Genomic DNA, 21,944 nt, shown 5'->3' with positions numbered 1-21,944 from the left:
CACACACACACACACACACACACACACACACACACACACACACACACGTAATAAGCATTTGTTTTAAATTGTAATGTGAAGAATAGCTGAAGAAACTTGTTTTGGGCTTGAGGGAGATAATGACAAGTTAGTACAGTTCTTCCAAGGAAACAAGGTCTCCTTGAGTGGAGGGTGAGTGGAATACTTTTTCAGGGTTTCAGGAGCCAGAACAGGAGCACTCACACACAGGCTTGTGGTCATTCTTTAAACAAAAAATACTTTTTAAGACATGATGGCTGGATAGTATCTGAGTAGTCCTGAGTGGTGTGTGTGTTGGTAGAGTCCTCTGCTCATGACAAATCTAGAGGAAAATGGGGCACGTGTGTGAGCACCAAAGGCATGCACTCACACGCCCTGTGAAGGGCCTTCTGAAGCTTTGTGCTGGCACTTGCCAACTCCATCTCCTCTGGTAGCACATACACATTTGGCTCTTGCCCATCCCTGTCCTCTCACAAATCTCTATACTTGGATTTGTAGCTTTACTTCTAAATTCACATATCACCAATCCGGATTCCTGGCATTCATGTGTCTGGGTGCCTCTGCTTCGGGTCCTCATTGCTGACCTGGTGATGTGAGGTCAGGGTTAGGGTTATGGTCTGAGGGTTGGTTGGTCTAAGAAGTCTTTCTGAGCAGGATGTGAGGGCAAAGCAGGATAGAGCCTAACCTAACAAAGAGACCACTCTGTAAGTGCAGGAAATGTGCAAAACCATGTGTCTCCTCCTTAGTTATGAAGTATGTCTCTACCGATGGTAAGACTGTAGATTCTTTAGGTACAGAAGCTGAACAGAGTTTCCAGCTAAATACGATTCAGTAGCACCTTATAGGTACCTAATAAAAACCCAATAGACAAAGTCAATGCTTGAAGGACCTGAATAGCAAGTAGGAACATGAATTCTAATGAGGCCCCTGTGTGTGTATGTATGTGTGTGTATGTTTGCGCTTGCACGTGTGTGCATATAACACATGGATTACAGTATATGGAACAAAGTGTTAACAACACAAAAGAGAAAATCACATGGGGTGATCCTTCCAATACATCCTTGTACATTTTTTTTCCTATTTGCTGAGGATTAACAGTAATGTACCTCAGGTATTTTTCAAATAGCCCTTGGGTGGAAATGGAAGGGCAGTGAGCCCAGTGAGATCCTTGTTATTATAAACCCAGCTCCTAACTCATAGGCGAGGCATTCAGGAGAGTAAGTGTGTTGCAAAGACAAATCTTTTGGGAACTAATGTATGTGTTCGTCCGACGTTTTTTTAGAGAGAAACATAATTTTAAGCCTGGGGTTATAAAATTCAAATCTGTATTTTCTGAGGACCAACTTTCATTTGGTTTCTATCACTCACTATGCCTTTAGTAAGTCATACACTTTATATGGCTTTGATTTACAAAATGTTTGAAATTTGTAATTTCAACAAAATAATAAAAAAATTCATAGACTTGATTGAGACAGGGTCTCACTATGTATGTATCTCTAGCTGGCCTGGAACTTGCTATGTAGACCAGGCTGGTCCTCAGCTTACAGAGATCCACCTGCCTCTGCCCCTGCTGGAAATAAATATCTGTGCGACCATTTCCCAAATTTTCCGTATTTCAGAGCTAAACCTCTTTTTTGGACCTTCACAATGGCATGTTTTCTAAAAGTGGACTTCCTCCAAAAAGCAAAAACAGAAACAAAACAGTACATTTTAGTTCATAGAGTAACATCACCAAACCTCTCCTCTACCTGCAACTGTCTGTACTCACTGTGAATTCCAAGTGGAATTAACTACTGTGGCGCTGTGTGGAGGCTTCCACAAGTAATGATAGACCACCACAGGCCCATGAATCTAATTAGCACTGCTTGAGAAGACTGGGTTTTTGTTTTTGTTTTTTAAATCCCTGGGAGTGGAGTATTTGTTTTGAGCATTTTAAATTCAGAGTGCTTCTAGAAAAATGAGGGTGCCTTATTTCGAATTCCTGAAGTTGAAAGTAGGCTTTTCTTCACAGGGTTTTGCTCCTCCCGCTACAGACAACAGCGTGGCCCACGTGGCTTCTAGGCAGTAACAGATGTGAACTGTGTTCATGTGGAAGTTGCAATTGCAGTTCAGCCTTTGTGACCGTTTCAACCTGTGGCCCAAGATAACCACTGATTGATGGCCTGTGTTGGGTCCCTTCCTTTTCTCTGGCCCACTTAACCCTGCTTGGCTCGAGGCCGCGTATTTGGCTATGGAGGTACTGCACGCATGGCCTGCTGGCTATGTGCAGCTGTGTAGTGGGGCTCACTGGGGGTCTGCGGTGGGGCTGCTCCCAACTTCCAGAGCCTTGGTGGGGACTGTGGCGATGCTTCAGCTCTCCCGCCTCGGGGAGCATCCTTTCTCCTGCCCAGCCTTTTCTCCTTGCCTTGTCTTCCTGTGTTCGAGCCAGCTGCATCGGTCCAGCCAATCAGACGCGAGCGTTTGCTGCAGGCACTGGCCAATCGGCGGCCAGCATTTGCTGGAAACGCGAAACCCTTAGGGGGAAAGCAGTAACAAAAGCCTTTCACTGCAGACAAATGTTAAGTGTCTGTGCAGACTTTTCCTGTTTTTAATTTTATTACTGCAAGAATGGAGGGTTTGTTGTTTCTTTCATGTTTCCTTTCAAGCAATTTTAATTATACATTTGTGCTACATCAGGGACTCTGGAACGCAGTGATTTCAGCCTATTGCCTCTGAAGCTAAAATGCAGTAACCTTCTGGCAATACAGATACATTCCTGCACTGTAAATATAGCTGACATGCTAAAGAATTTTAAGCAGCTGCAGAGGTCTCTGACACCACACACAGTGCCCCAGAGAGCAGAGGATGAGAAAGCCGGCTCTGTCTGCCCTCTCCTCCTGCCCCACCCCTCTTTCCCGAAGGGATGTGCTCATAAAGAAGCCTTTCCGATTGTTCTGTCTTGTGCAATTTTTGACCGAATGCCTAATTACCAGTGATTCTCGTCGCAATGAGATTCTTCATACTCAATGGTTATAAACACCCTCCCCACCCCCATGGCGGCGTCACGAAGGAATCAAGCATGATTTGAGGCAATTCTTGCGATTCTTCCTAGCTTTCCCTCCCACCCCCAGCTAGACTATTGCTACAATAGAGGAGGTGGAATTTACAGTGAGTAAATGCATCTGTCACCTAACGAAGAGCAGCCACGACCATATGGGAAACAATTTTAAAATCGCCTTTTGAAATTTTTGAGAGAAAATTTCCCTTGCCCCAATCGTGGAGTCCCAACCATTCAGATATTTTATCTTCTGTTTAAAGGTTCCCCTAATGAAAAGAGTCTTGTGGCTTTGTGAAGTTCCCAAAATGGCAGATAGTACAAGAGAGCCAGCCACCCAGTAAAGACTTGGAAGAATGGTCTCTGAGGGTGGAGGGGTAGGCAGTAAAAGAAACAAAGGCTCACTGAAATGTTTCATTTATTTACCCAACTCTTGTGTCTATCTCAGAATCCCGCTTCTTTACAAATATGCTTTAAGGAAGTGAGGTTTTTGTTTTGTTTTGTTTTGTTTTGTTTCGTTTCATTTTGTTTTTTTTTTTTTTTAGTGGGACTTGTCCTCTAGAGAACAAACCGGGTGTTAGATGTTTCTCAGCGACATTTGGCATATTAAGCACACTTAAGTTTAGTAATTCACAGATGTGGTGCTGAATTAAAGCGTCTGTCTGCAGAGCAACAGCAGAGGAAAAGCAGGACGGCTGGAAGGAAACACGTGTGTGTTTCTGAGTTCTCTTCTAATCCTCTGTAGCAAACGCTTACCAAAGTGGACTGAAGATAACCCCAAGAGCAAATGTATTGTGCACATTTATTTTCTTATGGGAGCTATTTTAAGAGCCTCTGAGATGAGACCAGACAGTGACACCGAGACCATTCTGGGGCTGATAACTGCCTATGAGGGGAGGGCCCAAAAGAAGAAATCTCAGCTGTCCCAAGACCCCGCTTTTTCCTCTATGCCTATTTTTACCTATCTGCAAATGTTTTCTTTTCCTCTTAATAATAAAAAAAAGTTACCATTGTTTTATATTGTTGAATTGAAAACCAGATTCCTTTCAGTCGTCCTCTGGCTGAAGCACTGGTAACTCAGGCTTGGTTTATGTTGGCTGTCTGCCAAACGAAAGCAATTATGTGTAATAATAGAAAAATTAAGAGGTGAATGTTACTGTTTTACAGCAGGACATGGCAAAAACCATTTCCTTCTGTCAGCAATATCTTGATCACACCCTCACACACTCTCACCCTTTGTACCACATTCGTGAGTGAACAAATACGTGCACACACACACACACACACACACACAGACACACGTTTCCTGTGGGTTTTAACTTGAGGTCACTGAAACCAGAAAGAGGAAGGATGCAAACCACAGCTTTTGAAAGCCAAGTGAGAATAGAACTTTGCTGGTAAAAATAATAACAATAAATGAAGTGGAAATAAAGTCATAGGTGTTGAATGTGCCCTCACTCACGCTCCCCTCCCCTTACAGGTGTCCTAGTGGTCAATGTCACGTGGAGGAACAAAACATATGTGGGGACCCTACTAGACTGCACCAAGCACGACTGGGCCCCTCCCAGGTAGGTGCCTGTTCTTTCTTGCTCCTTCCTCTGTTTTCCCCGTCCCGTTTCTGCAAGAAAAACCGTAGAAAGAAATTAATCTATAAAACTCTTCCTGTAATTGAAACCAGGCAAGAGAGAAATGAGCCATTCAGGCCCGAGCCAGTAAAACACAGATACTAACTTTCTTTTCTATCAGATTTCTTGTCCTCTCACTCCCTTCTCTCCTTTGTTTTCTTCTTCTTCTTCTTTTTCTTCTTCTTCTTCTTCTTCTTCTTCTTCTTCTTCTTCTTCTTCTTCTATAGTAATAATAATAATAATGGGGAATTTGAACTGATTGAAAGCCAGCTCTTTGAGCTCTCTGGGTGATTCTCTGTGGGTAGCCTGGTCTTGGGCTCATGTGGCAGTGGAAAAATAGAATGCCCTTCCCTTGGTTGCACCCCGCCCTCAAGCTTCCAAGGTGGTGGCGGTTACTCTTCGCTACCTTGTGTCCCTGTGATCAGACCTTCCACTCTTGGACATGCTCATTATGACGCCCATTACTTGCTTCCCTAGGTTTTGTGAATCACCGACAAGTGACCTGGAGATGCGCGGGGGCCGTGGCAGAGGGAAGAGAGCGAGGTCTGCCGCAGCTGCCCCTGGCTCCGAGGTCAGCTTCACAGAGTCCAGAGGGCTGCCAAGCAAGAACAGAGGCGGGGCCAATGGGAAAGGGAGGCGTGGCAGCCTCAATGCCAGTGGACGAAGGACACCCCCAAACTGTGCTGCGGAGGACATAAAAGCCAGCCCTTCCTCTACCAACAAAAGAAAGAGCAAGCCCCCAATGGAGCTGGATCTGAACTCAAGCTCTGAGGACAGTAAACCCGGGAAACGAGCCCGCACAAATTCCAGAAGCACCCCTACTACCCCTCAGGGGAAACCAGAGACTACTTTCTTGGACCAAGGCTGCTCCTCTCCAGTGTTAATTGATTGCCCGCACCCAAACTGCAACAAAAAGTACAAGCACATAAATGGCCTGAGGTACCACCAAGCGCATGCACACTTAGACCCAGAAAACAAGCTAGAGTTCGAGCCTGACAGCGAGGACAAGATATCAGACTGTGAGGAAGCCTTGAGTAACGTGGCCCTCGAGTGCAGTGAGCCAAGTACAGGCGTGTCAGCGTATGACCAGATGAAGGCTCCTGCATCCCCCGGTGCTGGGAACCCCCCTGGGACACCCAAGGGAAAGAGAGAGCTCATGAGCAATGGGCCTGGTTCTATTATCGGTTCAAAAGCTGGGAAGAATTCCGGCAAAAAGAAGGGCCTGAACAACGAACTGAACAACCTTCCAGTCATCTCCAACATGGCAGCCACCTTAGACATTTGTTCAGCAGCAGACAGCAGTCTAGCTGCCGAAATGCCCAAACTGGAAGCGGAAGGACTGATTGACAAGAAAAGTTTGGGGGATAAAGAAAAGGGCAAAAAAGCAAACAATTGCAAAATGGACAAAAACCTCTCTAAACTGAAGGGCGCCCGACCGATTGCCCCTGCCCCAGCCCCTACACCCCCACAGCTGATTGCGATACCGACTGCAGCCTTCACATCCACCACCACAGGGACCATACCTGGACTGCCCTCCCTCACAACCACTGTGGTCCAGGCTACACCAAAGAGCCCTCCATTGAAACCTATTCAACCAAAGCCCACAATCATGGGGGAGCCCATCACCGTGAACCCAGCTTTGGTGTCACTCAAAGACAAAAAGAAAAAGGAGAAGCGAAAGCTAAAGGACAAAGAAGGAAAAGAGGCTGGAGGTCCCAAAATGGATGCTAAACTCGGGAAGCTGGAGGATGCCAAGGTGGCTGGCAAGGATTTGTCTGGGCATTTTTTAAAGGACCATCTCAGTAAGAGTGAAGGGCTGGCTAACGGATTGTCAGAGTCTCAGGAGAGCCGCATGGCCAGCATCAAAGCCGAGGCCGATAAGGTTTACACGTTCACGGACAATGCTCCCAGCCCTTCCATTGGGAGTGCCTCACGGATGGAATGCAGCACCCTGGTGAATGGGCAGGCACCCATGGCACCCCTGCACGTGTTGACACAGAATGGGGCTGAGGGTTCAGCGGCCAAGACCAACAGCCCAGCCTATTCAGACATCTCAGATGCTGCTGATGATGGTGGTTCTGACAGCAGGTCGGAGGGCATGAGGTCAAAGGCCAGTTCCCCATCAGATATCATTTCTAATAAAGACGGTGTTGTGAAAGGGCATTCTTCAACTTCAGCACAATCATCTCAGCTGAAAGAGTCCCATTCTCCCTATTACCATGGCTACGAGCCTTATTATTCTCCAAGTTACATGCACCCTGGACAGGTTGGTGCCCCCACATCAGGGAGCGGTGGAAGCACGCAGGGCATGAAGATTAAGAAGGAGTCAGAGGAAGATGCAGAGAAGAAAGACAAGGCAGAGCAGTTAGAAGCTAAAAAAGTGGACCACAATTCCACGTCACTACAGCCCCAGCATCAGTCAGTCATCACACAAAGACACCCTGCGCTGGCTCAGTCACTTTATTATGGCCAGTATGCCTATGGGCTATATATGGACCAGAAATCTCTGATGGCCACGAGCCCTGCCTACAGACAGCAGTATGAGAAGTACTATGAGGACCAGAGGCTGGCGGAGCAGAAAATAGCCCAGAGTGGGAGAGGAGACTGTGAGAGAAAAGCTGAACTCCCCTTGAAAGAACTGGGCAAGGAAGACAATAAACAGAAAAACATGCCATCGGCCACAATCTCAAAAGCTCCCTCTACCCCGGAGCCTAACAAAAACCATTCTAAACTAGGGCCATCAGTGCCTAATAAAACTGAGGAGACAGGTAAATCACAGCTTCTCCCCAGTCACCAGCAGCAGCTTCAGGCCGACAGCTTCAAAGCTAAGCAGATGGAAAACCACCAGCTTATTAAGGAGGCTGTAGAAATGAAGTCTGTCATGGACTCCATGAAGCAGACAGGTGTAGACCCAACCTCGAGATTTAAACAAGTAAGATTGTGGAGTGTGGCCCCAACAGACAGGGAGCAGTCCAAGTTGTGCACATGTCTTGGGCTTGATCTTGCTAGACATCTTAACACCCTGGGAGGAAACCATCATCAGGGGGTTTTCCTCTTCTCTTGAAAAATATCCTTAAAGGTCCTCGGGAGTTCCTGCACAACTCTAAAAATGTACATTACTCACTGTTTACCTGTCACGGTGTGTAGCTAAAGGAACTCTGGGCATGTGCCCGCAGATGTCTGGTACCTAAGTCTAACTCTTCTGAGGCCTCTTGATTTCTTCATGAGAGAAAGGTGAAGGCATTCCACCTCAGGGTCTCTGAAGTCCCACAAACTCTGAGATTTCATATCATGTCTCTAAAACACTTGTTCTTTTTATATACCAAATTTCTGTTCAGTGTCTTCTAAGAGTTTTCAACCCGGGTTGCTGAGTTCCCCCTTCCCATTCAGCATTTAAGGAAGCCTGAGCACCAGATATCTCTCACAAAGGGTCTGAGATGCCTGGATTTCTGTGTTACGTTCTGCTTAGAACCCAAAGTAGAACTCTTGTACTATGGGCTCACAAGGAGCCAGAAGTTCCTCCAGCCAGGCTGGGAACACGTGAAGAGCAGTCACCATGAAACCAGACACATGCTAGTCATGGCCCCCTGACTCACTGCCGCCCTGGGAGCTCTAATTCTGGTATTCCCCAGCCCCAGCACCCCAACTCGACTCCCTGTGCTTGCCCCTACTGAGTCAGAACAAGAGTTCCTACCGCTCTGTACACAAACGGCCAAAGCTGGGACCAAGGGCCAAGTCCAAATTCTCATTCAAGACATGAGCCCCTGGGTGGGTTTACGCCGTGAATGTGCCAAGACCTTAAGGGCGTTTGGATCCTCTGTTCCATGCCCTCTGTAGCTCTAAATCAGGCTGTTGTTTCCCGGGGTTGCAGCAGAACAAGACAATTTAGAAGGGTTTGTGGATGGGTTTGTTTTCTAATAAGTAAATCATAATACGTGCCATTAATTTGATATTTTTGGTTTTGATTAAGATGTTAGCATATTAATGAGAAGCAAGCCAGCCTAGTGAACCTCAGCTGTAGTTAATGAAAAAAAAAAATGTGATAGGAAACCAAGAGGCTTTATTTTTCCTCCTAATTGATGTTAATAACTGTAGTAATTACTTAAAATTTCTACTCTTACCTTGAGGTAGGGTTTTTGAAATCCTCTTTACCTGTGTGAGATAGTAAAAGTAAAACAAAGATTGAATTAAATATCTCTGAGGATGTTATCTAAGGCTCTTTAACTCAGTGACCTTGATAGTGTCTGAAGTTTAAAAGCATTGGTTTCGCCTGTGGTACGAGGATTGTTGATAAAGCCTACTGCAGACATTATTACTTTATCAGCGTAGGCGGCAACAGCACATGCTAACTTAGAATGAAATAGCAGTCAATAGTGCTGTCATGTACATTAATGGATCTGCTTTGTAAACAAGTTCTAAGACAGATCTTTATTTTCAAACCAGGATCCAGATTCAAGGACGTGGCATCATTACGTATACCAGCCCAAGTACCTAGATCAACAAAAGCCAGAAGAACTTGACAGAGAAAAGAAACTAAAAGAGGACAGTCCAAGGAAGACTCCTAACAAAGAGAGTGGCATGCCCAGCCTTCCTGTGTCGTTAACAAACATCAAAGAGGAGCCCAAGGAGGCCAAGCGTCCTGATTCGCAATCAGTGGAAGAAAGCAAGCTGAAGAGTGATGATCGAAAGACTCCGGTGAACTGGAAGGACTCTCGGGGGACCAGAGTGGCTGTGTCCTCACCCATGAGTCAGCATCAGTCATACATACAGTACTTGCACGCTTATCCTTACCCACAGATGTATGACCCCAGCCACCCTGCATACCGGGCTGTTTCTCCCGTCTTAATGCACAGTTACCCTGGTACGTGTTGCGGGTTTTAACGATATTGAAGGGAAGAGGCCGTGTACAATGATAGCTATTAACAACTGAAGATAAATTAGAAGCTTCGAGAATGACATATGTTTTTCTTGTTTCTAATGCTCCTTAAAGTCCCAAAGATGAAACTGATTTAATGTGAGATTTTTATATTTTGTAATGAAATGTCTAAGAGTCCTCAGGCTCTAGCTTCCACAGTTCCTGATGGCTTACTGTAGACGTTTAGACTGACAGATACTTTATTGCCTGTGGAAATATTCTAAGCACTTACTGTCATAATCATTATAGTTACTGTTTCTTTCACTTAAGCGGACACGTAAAAATGGATGAAGTAGCTGTAAGCTCCATTCTGTTTATATCCTCCGTTCATCAGGATGAATTAACCAAAGAAGAAAATCAGAGAACCTAGACACAGATAAACAATGATGTAGCCCGTTCTTAATGTAACCCCTTACTTTAAGATGTCTGACTTGTACCCAAAATTCACGTAATGCAGACAATTTTTCGGTTTTTTTAAGATGTAGCCAGTAACGTGATGTGACATTTGTTGTTTATCTGCAGGGGCCTATCTCTCTCCAGGATTTCATTATCCTGTTTATGGGAAGATGTCTGGGAGAGAAGAGGCAGAGAAAGTCAATACCAGCCCCAGCATCAACACAAAAACAGCCAGTGAAGCCAAAGCCCTGGACCTGCTCCAACATCACGCCAACCAATACCGCAGCAAGTCCCCTGCTGTAAGCCTTCTTTTGTTGGTACTTAAAAGGCCATGTTTGGGGGGGAAAGGAGGACAAGCAACAGAACAGCCTTGAAAGAGAAATGGTTTAGGAACCCAGCTGGGAATTCAGGATGCTGTTCTATTCCAATACATAAAGAATGGAATGTTGAAATATAAGATGTGTTTGGTCACACAGGAGGGGAAAAAATGTCATTCAAGCCTTTGTGTGAGTGGGGAGCTTTTTGTTGCAAAAAATATGGTGTTCTTTGCTTACCCAGGAGGAGACGTGTAAGGGAGAAATTTAAATTTATATTGACTTTTGGTGTAAAATGTTTGTTGTTAATACATTAGGAAAGAAAGTACCCAAAGTTTAGTTTATACCATCCTTGTTACTAAGCAGTTCAGAGGCCACAGACCCTTGACCTCTTTGACAAATTGAGCTCTTGGAAAATGTGTTCTTAAGGATCGGTTTTGCAGCTCAGGGGTAGAGCACTTGCCTCTCATGTGCCAGGATAACATCCCTAGCTGGAAAACAACAACAAAGACACAAATTCAAAACAACAAGGGAACCTAAAAAATGTTTCCCTCAGAAACAATTAAAAAAAAAATCAGGGTTTTTTTTTGTTTATTGTTTTTTGTTTTGTTTTGTTTTGTTTTTTAATACACATTGAAATACTTGCTTCCTCTCAAGACAGCAGTAACAAATGTAGTCCACAATTACGTGACAGTAGTTGATGGGAAAATTTGCCCAAGCTAGACAGTCTCCCTAGCTTCTCGTGTGTATAAGCCTGTTACATGAATAACAGTGACCAGTACCCAGACAGATGTCACCCTGTCCCCTGAGCTAGCCTAACCACAGAACACACTGAGTTTCAGATCCTTCTGTTGACCTGGGTGTTCACATGGTCCATATTCATAGTCAAGAAGTTCATGTGGATAAATACTGAGGGTCCGTGACAAGCAATAACCATTAATTTTATTCAGACATAAATTTGAGTCTTGTGCAATGTGGGGCTCACATGAAGCCTGGGTCACATGGCTAAGGCAGAAAGGCTGCATCTGCTGCCCACTGGCCTCATCACATTATCCTCTCCCTGTCATTCCACGTAAGTTAGATATATACATATATATATATATATATATATATATATGTATATATATATATATATTGTCTTTGTAAAAGACACTCTCCTAGCCAAATGGCAACTTTCTAGTCCAAAATACTGTTTATAAAGAGACCAAAGAAAAGCAATGACTCCTGGTTAGAAAAAAAAAAAGGGGGGTGAGGTGATTAAAAGAGAAACTAGAAAAGGCCATCCATGCACGATCCAATCCCTTTTCTGTAATTCCTCCTTTTATCACACACACAGACTTTGTTCCAGTGAGAGTGCCCAGAGCAAAAAAGGGAAGCTAGGTTCTAAAAGGGAGAACAGTATTTGAGACACACAAATCCTTAGCCCTCTCTGGTGTAGACCAGCTAGAATTTGTGATGACCTCTCAGAAACGAAGAATCTGGGTTGTGGGCAGGACAGTGGTTTCCTGTGGGGTCTGCCTATCCTGAATTTTCAGGGAATTGGTTCCTGAACCTCTTGGGATTACAAAATCTAAAGATACCCCCCAAGTCCCTTTTCTAAAACAATGGCACAGTATTTGCCTAGAAACGCATTCTTCCTTGTCTTTTCAGTCATCCCTGGGTTACCTCCAACAAGGAAAGCGCTATGTCAAAGTCTCTGTACTGCACTATTTAAGGAGTAACGGCAATTAAACAAGCCTTAGTACTTGTAGGATGCTAGTTTTCTTCCTAACCGTTTTGATCCAGGGTAGCTAAATCACAGAAGTGGAGCTCATGAATACAGTCAGAAAGGAAAAGTATAAAGCAATTAAAATATGTGTGCAGCGTAAACAAATGTATGATTGTGTGAATTTGGCTGTGTACTTTTGCAGGAACACAATGGATAATTTTTTTTTTTTTTTTTTTTTTTTTTTTTGCTCATTTAGACAGGGTTTCCTCTGGGTAGCTCCTTTGTAGATCAGGCTTGCCTCGAGCTCAGAGACTCACCTACCTCTGCCTATGGAGTTGCAGGACTTAAGGTGTGAGCCACTGTGCCTGATTACAATAATTACTTTTTTAAAAAAGCATGAGAAAAATTCCCTCCACGAGGTAGAAATAAAAGTATAATTAAGAAACTTAACCTTGGGGCTAGAGAGATGGCTCAGTGGTTAAGAGCACTGGCTGCTTTTCCAGAGGACCCGGGTTCAATTCTCAGCACCCACATGGCAGCTCACAACTGTCGGTAGCTACAGATCCAGGGAACCTGACACCCTCACACAGACATACATGCAGGCAAAACCACTAATGAGTAAAAAATAATAAAAATAAATAAATTGTTTAAAAAAAGAAAAAAGCAAATAACCTTAAAAATAGTCTCAATAACTCCTTTTAAAAACTTCATAAGTTAAAAAACTGTTTCTGAAAGACACCAAGTAGTTTCTAAACAGCAATCTTGAGTAGTGAATCTTGAGAAAAGTTTTAGCAAATATTTGCAGAAAACATTGGTGCCATTTAGCCTACTTTGGGACGATCTCTACTTTTAGCCTAGTTCTTTCAAAACAAATCCATGCCTTTTAAAGCTATCTTCCATTGGTATAGGGTTTTAAGTCTCTGTAGCTACTCCGTGACCTGAAGCGGGCAGGTGTGTCTGTATGCCGGCATATTACAGGAGGGCATTTCTCTTTTCAGCCGGTGGAGAAGGCTTCCACAGAGCGGGAACGCGAGGCGGAGCGGGACCGGGATCGCCATTCCCCCTTCGGCCAGCGGCACCTCCACACACACCACCACACCCATGTTGGCATGGGCTACCCTCTCATCCCCGGTCAATATGACCCTTTTCAAGGTCAGCATCTCATCACACTAGTGCCATTCTGTTTTGGCAAACAGTTGCTCTGACTGCCTGTCACTATTTTAAAATGAAAATATTGAACCTGGACCAGCACTCGCTGTAGGGAAGATTCCTAACACTTATTTCTTAGTATTCCTGTGAGACACAGCTAAGGCTGTTAGTATTCTGCTGAGGCATGAAGTGGCTACCACTTCATAATTGTCACTGGGAGATGTTATCTCACCGACTGAGGGTGGCAGCCGGTGTCTGGGGCACCAAATATAACAATGAGAGGTGGCTTTGGTGAAGTCCTTTATTCTGATATCTCCAGTTCGTTTAAATTGCCTTTTTTTCCATGCAAGTAAGCAGCATGATCAGGTCTAACATCCCATAACCCAACTAAAGTATATTTCCCGTCCTTTCACTGTTGTGATACTTTTGCTAAGGATGAGGAGAGCACATTCACAATATACTAGGCAGTCTTACCTGTCCCAGCTGCATTACCTCAGAAGGGGTAGGGAGCTGTCTTTATTTTGTCACAGTTCTGAAAGTCGTGGCTGGAGAGCCTGGTTTGGGTTATTCTGGGCCATTTCTGGTGAGGACTTTCTTGGCAGGGGGCGGGGGTGTCCTACTATTTATTTCTTCACAAGGCATGTCCGGAGAGCGAGGCTTCTGGAATCTATTGCTATAAGAATATTAAGCCTGTCAGATCGTATATGGCCCTCAGGACCTCATTTTATCTTAATTATCTCTGTATAAGCTCTTGAGTCCAAATGCAATCAAATTGGGAATTTGGACCTCAATATGGGACCTTTACGGCATAGGCAGCAATTTGGCACAGCAAGGGCAAAACAGTGGGCAAGACAATGCAGGAAATGCTTCCAAATGTAGGAAATGTAAAGAATTGGACTTTTATTCATTTGTTAATTGATGTTAAAAGAAAGTGAATAGATAGATGATAAGATGGATGGATAGATAGATAGATAGATAGATAGATAGATAATTAGATAGATCTCCTAGATAACCAGGCTTGAGGAGAACATGAGAAATAAGTTCTGTATCTAAAACATTCCAGATGTAGAGGGGTATATGTGAGCAGAATAAGTATACTGTCTTTTTTTTTTTTTTAATGTTGCTGTAATGTTTCAAGTTATCCCTGGAAAAAAAAAATACCCAAATAAAAATCATGGGTGCAGAGAATCTTTCCTGACTGCTTTGTTTACTATATTTTCCTCAGGACCATTTTATTTCTCTCCCTTTTTTCTTGTATAACAGTCCAGAAAGATCTGAGGCTGGCCTTGAACTCTAGCTCAGGAGTTACTAGCATGCACTCCCATGTCTATTTCCCTGAACTGTTTTCTATGGGATTCAAATACTTCTGTTCAGGTCTCTGCTCCGTCTGTTTTATAAATTAAGACTATTTTTCTAAGTCTATTGAGACTTAGAAAAGTGTAGGGCTTTTTTTTTTTTTTTTTTTTCACTGATTGGTTTATGCCATGTACTTCACAGGATTCACCATGTTTAAGTCACTAGAGAAACTGTTACAGTGATAAAAAAGCCATTATAAAAGTTGTCTAAGTAGATTAGCAGGTTGCTTCTGTAATTCACTGTGACTTCTTTCTGTTAGCCAGGATCCGTTGTTCCTCTTGAGCTTCCTATTCAGGAATATGTGGTAATAAGTGTCATGCAGCGCCAGTGAGACGGAAGGCTGTATCCTCCAAATAGCTATTTGAGAAAGCCGCCAAGTATTTAGTAATGGAATAGGGAGTGGTTTGTAGTCTTTTCTTGCCACATGAAACACTGCTACTGGTTCTGTGCCCTTTAAGGATGGGCCTGTGTCCACTCTTACCTTTACCAATGTCATGGAGACCCTGTGCTTTCCTCCCATTAGGCTTGACCTCTGCCGCCCTCGTTGCCTCTCAGCAGGTGGCTGCCCAGGCGTCTGCATCAGGAATGTTTCCTGCACAGAGAAGGTAAATAATCTCTACCCCAAGAATAAGTTTTTGGCAGAGATGTGCTAATGGTGGCAAGGAAGAAAATATAGGCCTTCTAGATGAAAAACTTGGTGCCTTGCGTTTGATTTTACTGCAATGAATGAACATGTTCTGGCGGGATGTTTCACATACAACTTAGACTCCTTGAGCCCCCTTCTATAAATGCGATGTTCATCTGTAAGGAGGGGAATAATTTTTTTTTTCATCTTGATGAGGGTAATGTCCTTAGATTAAGAACAGGTCAACCCTACAACTTTGTTAACAGTGTTTATTGGGCTGGGGTTGGAGCTCAGAAGTTTAGCACTTGACCAGATTGCCCAAGGTCCTGGGTTCTGTTCTCAGCACTACACAGTAAAAACACCAGGACACAAATCTCTTCACTTTATTGTACCTAAAAATAAAGTTGCAAATGGAAAACTGGGTTATCATAATGCTGAAGGTGACATTTGTTCTCTTGTAGTTTAAGTTACCCTGCAAGCTCTCCTAAGAAGACAGACAAATAGATAGATAGATAGATAGATAGATAGATAGATAGATAGATAGATAGATAGATAAATAAATAAATAAATTATCAACATAAAATTAACCCTCTCTGAAAATGTAGCTCAGTACTTTGTGTTTCATTTCCCTGAGAACTGCACAAATGAGCTAGTACCACCTATAAAAGAAACCTTTCGGTGTTGCTGTCTTTACTTTTTTCTGCTGAGTGTTGACAGAACCTGATGCTGAGGTGTGCTCTTCTTTTGCAGAGAATAACAGAATCGGAAGTGTCCGGTGTCATGTGACTGGATCACATGGGGAAGCGCTTTATATAGACATCAGTTCCATGGTGTTAATTTGAAATGCCTTAATGGCAGGCAAAAACCAGTCATTTCATTTTGTAAATTACAGATTTTATCACAGAGTAACAAATGTTGCTGTAATTAAACTTCTGTTTTATATATATATACGTATACATATCTGTATATATACATATATATATATACATATATATATATATATATATTCTTTACTTTTTGTAACAGTAACCAGGCTCGCACACACAGGGTCTGCTGCCAAGTTGCAAACCACTCAGTAAAGGAAATAAAAAAAATGTATTTGTCATGTTGAAAGTGTTAGCCACAACAGGCTGCTTACATTCTCTTCCTTTTAAATTGTAAATAAATAATGTTCTGTATCAGTGTGCCTGAACCTTGCATATCCTTCATCTCTCTCCCAAAAACCCCTCAGAAAGGCGAACTGTGATGATGACACTTGGTACAATTTAGATGTCTAATTGGTGGCTCCTGTTAAAGACGCATCAGTGTAAAATGTTCCCGTAGTCACTGTTTGTACTTGTTTATTGTGGAAATAAATACTTTTGGAAGGCATGGGGTTGCCAGAACCACAAAAAACTGTGTTGTATATATAATGTAAAAATTAGAATGGGGAAATAATGAGCATCCGTAAATAATGAGGTGTCAGTTTTTGATAATCTTGAATGGCAGATAACCCAATAGCCTGCATACCAGAGACATCTGTGATCGCTCTATTACTTGAATAGCCCTGCAGTCTTTTTTTTTTTTCTTTAATGTTTACAATTATCCAATTTTAGAGGAGAAGGATTTTAACGCCATTGCCTGGTTACTTGTTTTATGCTGTAATTAGTTTATTTTATGTAAAATGTATATTGAATGCTTTCATTTTTTATACCTGCCTTAAATAATTTGGCAATCAGAATTAAAAAAGGTTTTCTTTTGGTTTTTTTTTTTTTACATAATGGTTTCTTGTGTGTCTGGTGTTACTTCTCGTTGGCTGGGAGTGAGTCTAACTTTCAGAGAAGATTTTCTTCATCCTATGAGTACCTAAGGCTACAATGCACAGATACTAACTTTTCATACATATGATACCCCTGGTATAACAAGCAAACACCATGTTTAGTTCTATGAATGTGTTCATAATTCCCAGACAATTACTCTATACGTAGACACACAGCACCCCCGTAGGCTAAACATGTATATCTTTTTTGCTTATTTTTTGAAACAGGTCCTCTTAACGTAGTCCTGGCTGTCCTGCATCTCACAGAGCTGCTGTGGCCTCTTCCTCCTCCTCCCAAATGCTCATTTTAGAGGCATGTATCACCATGCCTGGGCTAAACGTGTTAGCCTTGCAACATGTGGACAGTAGATAGAATATATAAAAAGTCAGCTAGTTGTTCCAAGAGTGACATGTAAGGATATTTCATGTCATTTTCTACCTCCGGCTCATCTCTTCCTTTCGTCTACTCAGCCACCTACACTATATCCTGGCTGGGATACATTGCAATGAACAAAACAGGCAGAAATTCCCATTTCTGCATTTCCTAGTAGACAGTGCACACATACAATAAAATATATGCGTATAGCAGGTTGATAAATGCTATGAGAAAGTAGAGAATGGGCGGGGGCATGTTGGAGACGTGTGGGAGTTTGTGAGGCTGCTGAGTCTGGGAAGACAGCACTAAACTGATGAGAAGGTGGTTCATGGAAACTTACGAGGAAGAAGCTCTATATAGTGAGATGGGGGATTTGCTTTGTTTTTGTTTGTTTGTTTGTTTCTGATCCTGGGCCTCAAACCCAGGACTCCATGCACACCCGGAGAATGATCTGTCACTGAGCGGGCCCATGCTGTAGTCCTTGAGCTTTGCTTGGCTTCCCAGTCGCATTCCAGTCACTAGTCTCTGGGACCTTCCTCCAAACACTAAGGCCAGATCTAAGAAGTGCTTGAGTGGGTAGAACTTGTTTGGGTATATTTGATTAGCTTGCCTATTGCGTTACTAATAGAATTTTTTTTTTGACACCTCTGAGCAAAGCTCTCCCTGCTTTGTCAAAGCCATGTGATGTTGGATTCGCTCTCAAGTCTAGTCCATGCTCAGGAGAAAGAGATACTTAACTTAATTTTCAGATTTTTTCCCCTTTGACTTTCATTCACATAAGTTTTGTCATGTTTTCAAGCGCCTCAATTTTTTTTTCATCTCTTAAAAGCTGGGTGCCATCTTCTATAGCTAAAAGCTCATGCATTTCCTCTGCCCAAACAGTGCTTCCTAGTCTGTCTGTTGGTGGATTTCCTACAACCCCAGTTCCTGATCAACCTTGGAACTGCCAAAACCCTAGAGCTGAATTCAGGTCAGCTTCCACCTTCTGCAGCTAAGGCAGCATGTGCCTGTTGAGGGCTGGGCGATTGGGGATTCCTAAGGATTTTCTGTTTTTCGATTAGGCACATTTTTCAAATGATAGCCATTAAGCCAGTCTTCTCTTTCAGTTGTAAAATCCTGCATGCACATTTATCACACATCAGGCTGCTGATCCCTCCTTCTTAGGTGACTAAATCGATTATAAATAGCGTGAGACTACACCCAACTCTACTTTTGCAGTGAATGGGAATACTGATAAATACGGAGAGAACCCTGACCTAAAGCACAAGGCCATTTGAAGAGCCTTCCTCCACCCTAGGCTTTCTTTTCTTCTTCTTCTCTTTTCTTCTTCTTCTTCATCTTCTTTTTTTTTTTTTTTTTTTTAAACTGGAATGTTATTCATGACTGCTTTACAGTGATCACAAAATGAAATTTTGTTTGTTCCCTTAAGGTTACCATTGCTGTCTTTACCCAGGCCATGAATTGCCAAAGGCCAGAGCTCATAGACGTGTGTGCCATTTCTCTGGCTGAGTCTATATTGAGCCCCGAATGGTAAATTAAAGATTCCCCAAAGACAAGCATACTTGGCTCCATTATATTACTATGATGAATCTGCCATTAATACGCTTCTAATTGTTTTACTTTTATAGACATAAAATCAGTCCCCTTAGTGACTAATAATAGGGTTTATTGATTTTACTAAACATTATTCATTTCAGTCCTGCTCATATCAGCTTGCCCTGAACATATGCAAAAAGCGTTCAGTGCTGGCAGAGTGCAAATTAACTTCATGGAGAAATTCGAATGAAGAGCTGTTTACCGCTGCGGTCCCCTTGAATGCTGAATATTCAAAAACAAGGCAATAGGCTCTCTATAGAACCATTTATCTCTGGCTTAGATTCTCAGATGGCTTTTTCATGGAAACTTGCCACGGATGTCCAGCCCAGGTTATTAACACATGCAGAGTGAAAAGGCTGGCCTTTTCCATTCACACCGGCTCTGACCCTGACTTAACGTGGTTGCTGCCCGAGGCTCTGTGAATGACCCGAATGAATAGAGCTGATTGAGACAGCGAAGAAACAGCCGTTTAATGATAATTACTGGTCAGTCCAGTCCCTCTCTGACTCTGAAAAAGAAACAAGACAGGCAAAGCCGTTTATGATTGTTTGTGTCACTAACCCTGTCATCTCATTCGCTCTTCCGGCAGCCCTCTGAGTCATAAATGCTGTTTTCTTTCCGTTAACTTAGGGGAGAGAAAACAAAGTGAAGCCCTGAAAGCTGACCATGAGCCAGGCCTGAGCCACGGATTCTCTTTTAGTTCTGTAAACAAGTCCTAAGTAAATCAGGGAATGGTCTCAGCCTCAGCACTGTGGACATTTTGGGAAACTGTCCTGTGTGCTCTGAGCCTTCCTGAAGTCCCTAGTCTAAACTTGTTTTGTTTTTTCGTTTGTCAAGACAGGGTTTCTCTGTGTAGCCCTGGCTCTTCTGTAACTAGCTCTGTAGACCAGCCTGGCCTGGAGCTCACAGATATCTGCCTGCCTCTGCCTCCTGTGTGCTGGGATTAAAGCTGTTTCGCCACCACTGACCTGCCCTGGTCTAAACTTCTACACAATCAATACTGTTTTATACAGGTTAAAAATCAATGAAATTTTTAAAATATGCCCAATGCCACATTCAGTTTTTTAAAAAACCCCATCTATTTGCAATATTATTTTGTATTGGTCCACCAGTATATTGTCTCATAGCATGGAGGTTGATAAATTGGGAAAATGGGTGATTCGTGATTTACTGGAATTGAACTTGAACCTCCTTCTCATGGAGAAACTCATCTCATCTACAAAGATAAGCTTTGAGAGACTTTTCAGACACATGCTTTAGTGAGTTGTTTTTCTCCCTTGGACACCAACTGGGATATGGGGGAAGTAAGGTCTTCAGGTGATGATGAGCATGAGGCATGGCTATGCAGGTTCTGGGCCCCGGTTAGGGTCTGCTCTGACGGTGGGCTAAGGCCTGATAACCTATAGCCAGGCCTTTTCACCCAGAATGACATGTTGTAAGGCGGGGCAGACACCTTAAACCTACAAACTTGAGTTTGCAGCAGACACTGCGAGTTCCAGCAGCACCTTCTGTCCAGGTGAGTGTGAGGGAGACCTCAGCGCAGCCCTGTCACTGAGAACTGTCTGAACTTGATGTTCAGTGTGGAGCCCGCCTGCCACCTTTGCAAGAGACTGTTCTGGAAAAATAGATTGCCTCACTACCCTATAGCTTTCAAGAACACCCCCTCCACCCACTCCCCCCTGCTCCCTGACACTGCTGGGTAATTATTCTTTTGGTCAGAAAAGTGAAGGAATCAGAACCCCTGTCACAGTGCAAGTGTGGAAGTCAGAAGACAAATCTCAATTCCCATTTACCATGTTACCTAACACACCCATGGATTCCAGGGCTCATTGTTAGGCCGTTATTGTGTCTTCCACAAGCCCAGAAGAATTTTCCTTCTGCCTAGTTAAGAATGTGGTCCTACTGCTCTGTCTTACAGAATGCAGTAACTAGTAGGTAACATGGTAATACATATAGTGTTCACTGGATGCTGTTCTAAGCACTTCAGATATAACTGCTCTTTAAATGAGGTTTGCATCCTCATAAGCATTTTCGATTATGAAATGTTTTCATTTTAGAGTCAAGTAAAACCCCAAAGTGTCATAGTCTGTTTCATGTTGCTGATCTAATGCCACAAACTGGCATGGTTTCTGAACAAGAATTTTTTTTTTGCCCATATGTATTGTGTCTGGGAAGTCCTGTATAGCTGAAGTATATCTTTTGAGGACCTTCTTGCTGCATTGTTACATGGTGGCAAATATCCTCCTGAGAGAGTGAGAGGAAAAGGAGCAGTCTCATCCTTGTTTCATGAATCCATTCCAGAAGAAACCCACACCCATGGCCATTAACCCACCACTGAAACACAACCTCCTAAGAGCCACCTCTCAGTCCTACTCCATTGGGAATTACACTTTGGGATGCATCCAAACACAACACAAAGGTAATTTGCCAAAGTCCTTGCTATGTTATGGACAGAGTTCATAACACTGAAGCACTCCGCTGCTTCAGAAAACACATCATAAACTCCCTAGGGAATTAAGGCCAAACCATTCCTTGGTAATGCTTTTCTTTCAGAGGGGCAGATGAAGGAAGGTCAGTCTGTTTCTCCAGGTTTTATGAGGCAAGGTCTATTTCACAGCCAAGCCTTAACACCTGTTAAACTCCATACTCAGGCCCAGGACTCCTCAGTAGCTTGAGGTAAGGGTGAGTTTCAGGGTATTGCTGCAGTGGTTTCTGGGAGATTTGTATTTGTCCTCATTTTCATAATGTTCAGGTACTCTGTGATGTGCATCTGATAACTAACAGCCAAGAGTAACAAAGTTCGGCTTAGGGCTCTGAGGCCAACAGAGAAAGCTGAAAGGTCAGATTCTTGTAGACTGTCATACGGTCTAACACAGGTCATTGACAAAGAGTTTCAACTTTGTATTTAATTATTTCCAAACAACGTCATTCTTCTGGTCCCAGAGGACTTGTGAGTAAATTAGAAGAGGGGGATGTTTAAACCACAACTTTAAACTTGTTTCCTGTAACTAGATCCTCTGGTACATGCTGTATG

General features: G+C 43.1%; 1 protein-coding gene across 3 annotated transcripts in view; it reads left to right on the top strand.

Annotated features, from left to right (window-relative positions):
* Nucleotides 1-16,843, top strand: part of Znf608 (zinc finger protein 608) — a 109,685-nt gene extending 92,842 nt beyond the window's left edge. For 2 of the 3 annotated variants that reach the window (XM_055622772.1, XM_055622771.1), the window contains exons 4-10: nucleotides 4,533-4,620; nucleotides 5,155-7,609; nucleotides 9,121-9,538; nucleotides 10,115-10,287; nucleotides 13,009-13,162; nucleotides 15,039-15,120; nucleotides 15,891-16,843. In XM_055622772.1, coding sequence (XP_055478747.1) covers nucleotides 4,533-4,620; nucleotides 5,155-7,609; nucleotides 9,121-9,538; nucleotides 10,115-10,287; nucleotides 13,009-13,162; nucleotides 15,039-15,120; nucleotides 15,891-15,897 — 3,377 coding nt within the window. In that variant the 3' untranslated portion in view covers nucleotides 15,898-16,843. Of the gene's footprint in view, nucleotides 1-4,532; nucleotides 4,621-5,154; nucleotides 7,610-9,120; nucleotides 9,539-10,114; nucleotides 10,288-13,008; nucleotides 13,163-15,038; nucleotides 15,125-15,890 lie in introns of those variants that run through there. The other variant, XM_055622773.1, reaches the window with a different exon arrangement.
* Nucleotides 16,844-21,944: the final 5,101 nt, after the last annotated feature.

The sequence above is a fragment of the Psammomys obesus genome, unplaced genomic scaffold, assembly GCF_907164565.1.
Source record: "Psammomys obesus unplaced genomic scaffold, mPsaObe1.curated_primary_1811, whole genome shotgun sequence".
Taxonomy (NCBI): Eukaryota; Metazoa; Chordata; class Mammalia; order Rodentia; family Muridae; genus Psammomys; species Psammomys obesus.
The sequence above is the reverse complement of the archived record's forward strand: the minus strand, read 5'-3'. Positions and strand labels throughout refer to the sequence as shown.